The 6,000-nt window shown below is 44.5% G+C and overlaps 1 protein-coding gene across 1 annotated transcript in view; it reads left to right on the top strand.

Moving 5' to 3' along the window:
• The first annotated feature begins 341 nt into the window (after positions 1 to 341).
• LOC118507727 (relaxin receptor 2) overlaps positions 342 to 6,000 on the top strand; it is a 28,720-nt gene continuing 23,061 nt past the window's right edge. The window contains exons 1-2 of the mRNA XM_036046681.1: positions 342 to 1,935; positions 4,942 to 5,421. Of these exons, the coding sequence (XP_035902574.1) occupies positions 5,370 to 5,421 (52 nt within the window). The 5' untranslated portion in view covers positions 342 to 1,935; positions 4,942 to 5,369. The remainder of the gene's footprint in view (positions 1,936 to 4,941; positions 5,422 to 6,000) is intronic.

Here is a 6,000-nt window from a genome sequence, read left to right as displayed (position 1 = left end):
ATAATCCAGTCTTTGTCCGTGTGGTGTCAAATAAGAAATAATTGTCGAGCAAGCGATTTAAAATTAAAATAACTTCTTTTTAAAAAGCTAACAAAATAGGAAAAAAATTGGAAATAATTGAAAATAAAACCAGTTCCCCAAACACAGCAACAACACGCGCTCCCGCCTACTAGCAACCAACACAGTACACTCACTGGCACGCGTGGAAGGATCTCACCGATGCGGTACAAGCACTCACACGGAGTGTCGGGATGATTCAAAACGGCAATACCATCCAACGGACGAAAACGAGCACCAAACAACCGACGTCTGGCGTGTCGTCTGCAAGCGCCAATCCAAAACGATTCAGTGCTTCCGTAACCGTGGTTAAGAATTGACCGGGTTTATCCGACTCCACCGATTGCAGTGCTGCCCGTGTGCCAGCCCGTAGTAGCACAGGAGTGGTACCAAGTGTGTGTGCGTTTCCATGGATACGATCGGGAAGGATTCGCAAGGAGCCAACAGTCAACCCAGTGTGTGGCCGGTACAATTCGATGGCTCGTGTAAAAAGTGCATTCGGTGTGTTTGCTGGTGATGTCGTACGCTAGTGTAGTGTAATAAAAATATGCCTTTCGCTTTTGTGCGCCCCGGCATTTCCCGGCAGTAGTTGAGTGTAGTGTGTATTTGCCCTAGTGCATTCGCGTGTAAATGTTTGCTGCAAGTTTACGGCCGTCTTTCTCCGTTTTACCGTCTAAAGTTTGGTGCAACTAGTAGTAGTTGTTGTTGAATATAAATATGAATGCTGTTTTATCGTTCCTAGACTTGTAACATTTCTAACTCTGTGTAGTGCCCGGAGGGATCTTCTCTTTACCGTCTTTCGCTCTCTTTCTCAATACTCTTCTATCTACCCTTACCTACCCGTGGCGTGAAAGCCCGCAGCCGCAAATCTTAATGTTCATCTTGTCCCACTACCGCAAACTTTCGGCGTCGAGAGTTTGTCGGGTCCATCTTCATCTGCGCCAGTTCATCCAACATCTTGACTTTAACGCATAGTCCGGGCCGCCAAGGACCGTTGTCCTGCATCCGTATGGCCAACTGGCGGGCAAGTGCGTGTGAGTGGTTTTTTTGTGTGTGAATCAGTGTCTATCATGTGTGTGTGTGTATGGTGTGAATTTATGGCTGCATGTTGGGCGCGGCAACAGTAATTCGTAAGCATAATTTAACGTCGCGTTTTATGTAGCTCTCGAGCACAAAAAAGAGGAATATAAAAACGCGTCCAATTGTGTTTCGCACAAATGGTGTGCAACTGTTGAATGAATGGTTTAAAGTGATCGTTAACCTGTCGTTGGTGGTTACATCTTGCATGTGCTATAATGTGATAAGAAGTCATTTTGTAAAGTGCGAACGCGTGTGAGCGAGTGGTGTTGTTGTGTTTTTATGTGCACATGTGAAAGAATGGATTGTTTGTAATAAAAAAGTATAATGCAATAAATGCCATTTTACTACGATCGATGGCATAGGGAGCTGTTTGGTATGAGCACCGATCGCGCACAGAAGGAATTGAGTAGTCAATTTTATGTACTGGTGGAAGTGGTTGGATATCCGGTTTAGATTTATAATGCCAGCAGCAGTATGAAATAAATATTCACCCCGAGTCGTAAAAACTTTCCACACTGAATGAGTTCCATCCACTTCATTGCTCGGATAGCTGGTTTTGCACGATAAAAAAGGAAATAGATTTAAAGCTAAATCTCCCTAAAGATAAAGCCAGTTTTTAAGCTGGCTCCCAACAGTCAAAGCCACTTCCGTTTGCCGAACGAAGACTATAAATTAATTATACCGCGTGTGTGCAACTAATCCGATTGTTTGCAAATTTATGAGCGCGACGCGCTAATTGCTGAGCACCTCGGTGATAGTTGCTGCTGAGAGTAAAACTTAAAACAAAACAAAAACCAGGTGAGTAAACTGTCTGTGTAGCGTGAGTCTTTGGTTACTTTTTATCACAAGTTAACGTTTTCAAATACCTGATCGGAAGGGAAAAGCGCACCGACACCGTTCGCCAAGATAAGGACCGTTCGAACATGTTAGACCGGTTATAGCGATAGCGAATAAAACATCGAAGAAGCAGAGTGGTCTGGCCGGGGCTGGAAACATACCATGCATACATCGTACCTATCGTTGGTTATCGGCAAACACCTGTTTGTTGCCTCTTTTCGGCCATTGATGATGGGCAATGAATTCTGTTACGAAGTTCTACTAAACAACAAAATCGACAAACCTGCTGTGCTGTTGTTTTGCGACATCGGTCAGCCTTTGCGGGAACCATAATTGATGTGATGTTTTGGGCGGTAAACCATACGACCAATCTCACTGAAAGCAGTTACGTAAAGCTTTTCCAGCACCCGAGCTCAGAGTTCAATAATAAATACGACTTACGGCTCCTCGTGCTTTGCTTGTTGCTAGCGCCGAGTTCGTTAGCTTCGGGAGCGTGGAAAAGCGGAAAAACTTACTTGCGAGCAATTATGCATCGCATTCTACGGATGGGAAGAATGGTGATGGCGGTGGTGGGGGAAAGTCTTTGCGAATTTCCTTCACACACACGCGCGCGGTTGGTGTGAAAAGTGGTGACGATAATGGTGCCGACACCGTATTTATTGTCATCCTTCCGAATGGATGGATGCTGTTTCGGAAGGCTTCGGTTTATGAAGTTTGTTCAAGAATGTTATGACTTTGACACAAACTACAGCCCTCTTTGCACTTTGCCAATGTTGTGAGTTTGATGCTGTGCGGAAAATCGATTAAAGGGCGTTTTTGACTAGATCGTATTATGATATTGCCAATTTCTGCGCCAAATAGATAGAACATTAGTTAACAGAACGCATTCAACAACCTTGTGAGGTGTCGTTAAAACGATTGCAACAAGCGATTCAAAATTATGTTTGATGATCTCGGTACAATCATGCCAGAAGCAATGAGCAAAGGCCAGTAAAGAGTCGCAAAATAGTTCAATAATTATCAACGAGTCTGATCGGGGGGTCTCATTCGAGACAATGTTGGACTCTGCTCAAGATGAAGCTACTTAAATAGAACTGGACGGTCTTATTTCAAGATGATTTCTTAAGCTTTTGCAAGTGTTTTGGTCTTGACTTATATTTAAAGACTTCGCCAATGCTTCGAATTTGGAAGATTTCTTATAGATCTTAAAAAAATAAATTCCAACAGGCATAGTCGTTTAGATGATTTCGAAGCAATTGCACTCGTTTAACGGACACTAACCGTGACTCGTGTCGGAACAGCTGCCGCCTCGTTAAGCAGCAACAACGATCTACGATAGTATCATTTCAACGCATCGGTAATACACACACCGACCAATTTCCACCTGCCTCCCTCCCCCCCACTCCTGATCCTCCCTTCCACCAAACATAACCCAATAAACAACCGATTACGATTATTCGTTTCCCGAAAGTTGAACGCCTGCCAAAAGTGTGAGCAAAATTTCGCCAACCCCCAAGTCGATGCCGCCAGCATTCGATTCGATTCGGAAAATGGACCATCGTGGCCGGTGAATAATGTGTGCGAGACTGTTACAGTCGCGTAATTTGCGATCGTATATTTTCATAAAAAGGTTAACATAACTGCACCCGTAGCCGTACCGTTTCATCGAGCCGTATTTAACAAAATGGAAACATCATCAAATTAATGCAACCGATCCGTGGCTGAGCGATTTGTTTTGCTGGAGGTTAAATTAATTGATTGAAAAATGAGTTGAAAGCGAGTTGAAAAATGGCGAAGAATTTTCGACCGATCGCGTGTGCGGTCCAGGATCGCATGTGTGCGTTGTGTGCCTAGTCACTCCGAGATAGTTGCGTCTAGACGAGCATGATAAATATTTATACCTTTCCAGTGCTAACGCACCACTACGCATCGCTTCGTCAGCGTCATCGGAAGCAGCACCAGCGAAAGCAATGTGTTTAGATAAGAAGTTGGAATCGCTGTTGAGTGAGCAAGTAGTGCCGCTACGATCGGGGCGGCGACTAAAGTAAACACGTTCGGAAGCAGCAAGTTCCTAGCGCAACAACAAGGGGGAAGAACTCCCTTTTGTAATTTTTGCGGTTTGATGCCACGGGCAAGATGGGCGAGTGCGGGAAAAGAGCTAAACTGCAATCATAATCATAAAACAAGCCAATCTTACTGGTGGAGTTTTTTCGCGGTAAGCTCACAAACAATGGGTGGAATGTGAGCGGCAGCAGCGGCATCGAACATGGGGCCAACGAAATTTGAAGAGCACATGATTTAACCGACCCCCGTTCGAATGGGAAGTGCGATAACGTAGTACGCGCTGTTTGGTGTTGTTGAATTTTGCCTTCGATGGTTGGCGATATGGGCGAAGCGAACGATGGAAGATTGAGAAAATATCACCACTGACATCTTAATGTTGGAATGGTAGGAAAAATGGCACCCGGTTGGAAAAGTGTATTTTGCTGAATGCAAAAATCTATTGCTTGTCATAAAAAACATGCCAAAAAATGGTTAAACCACTGATAGCCAAAGTCTGATAAGACTGGATCACCAAAAATTGTGCAAACTTTTCCCCCGCTAGCTTCGTGTGTGAGTGTGAGCGCCATCAAACACACAGGAAAAGCAATCAAAGTAAGCGAAATGCACCACGCTGTTTCTTTGGCATCAGCTCAACCCGGGAAAACCATTTTCAATTTCCACTGTTATCCATTTAAGGCGTTTTATCCTTTATTTGGCTCCACATCGATGTTGTTGCTTCATTCATTACTGTTTATGGTGTAGCTGAAGCAATGTTTGGGCTCTGGCAGCGGACAAACCGTTTTTCCGCTTCCGCCTCATTGCGGTGCAGTCATCAAATCAGCTGCAAAAGCTTCTAAGCTCTAATGGCTCAAAACTCATCCAGTTTTATGTCTTACTCTCTCTCTCTCTCTCCCTCTGTTACAGTCGATTCAAACCGTCATTTTATCCGTTCGAAGCGAGGAAAAACTTCGAAGGCCATACACAACGGACGCACCGTGTCATCTTTGTCGAGGAGGATTAAGCATCGTCGAGCCACAAGCACAAAACAACAAAACCATCTCCAAGCGCGTGTGTACGAGTGATTAGTGTGCGCGGAAACACGGGAGGAAAAGCGAGTGAAAATCCCGATGACGCTCCGGAACCGCGACCGATCGGAAAAAAAGAAAATTAATCCTTTCACGCCCCGTCCCTCGGTGTTTTCCGGCTGCTTACGGGCGGCAAACGTAATTAAGTGCTTAACGTGGGCTGAGTGTTAGCTCCCAGTGACCCAGTGTGTTTGAGAGAGTTGTGTGTGGACAACGCTTTGCTATTGTAAATCTGGCCCACCATATCGTCCTGCTTTACGCGATACAATGAAGCTGCTGGTAGGATTTTTGTTCGTCTCCGCAGTCAATTTCCCCATCGGTAAGTAGCTTCCGCTGGTGGTAGTACTAGGTTCAATCCCCGGAAAATATTGATCAGCTTTTCTCGTTTAGGCATAACGAGAGAGAAAAGAAAAAGCACGGCCTTTCAGCTTAGTATAAACTATTTGTTTGGCCTTATTCTATCGGTAAACACCGTCCCCAATAGTAGCTGTCGTACGGCGTATTATCCAAGCGCTTAACGATAAGTCGCCGAAAGTGAACGTGACCATACACTTGGGGAAAGAAGATTCCTTTTTTCGTTCTTTCCCTTCTGCCACGACACTATTATTCAATTCAACCCGACAAACGTTTTGTAAAGAATGAGGGAAGGATTTCCTAGTATTCTCATTTCCGGATTGCAGGCTGGAATGACTCTACCAAAGCGCAACGGTTGTAGATTGCTGAAAGTGACTTTCATAAACAAATGCAAGTTTATGTACGTCGCAAAATAGGAAATCGTTCCCAACCGACAAAAGATCGCGTCTAGGATTGCGTTTAAGGGAGCTTTAAAACTATAGTGAAACTATCCACCCGCATCCGAACGATAAGCGTGGAATGGGGGCTGTTGAATTATTCTTTT

This window comes from Anopheles stephensi, chromosome 2 (assembly GCF_013141755.1).
Source record: "Anopheles stephensi strain Indian chromosome 2, UCI_ANSTEP_V1.0, whole genome shotgun sequence".
Classification (NCBI taxonomy): Eukaryota; Metazoa; Arthropoda; class Insecta; order Diptera; family Culicidae; genus Anopheles; species Anopheles stephensi.
Note: the sequence above shows the minus strand (reverse complement) of the source record. Positions and strands in the feature narration are given on the sequence as shown.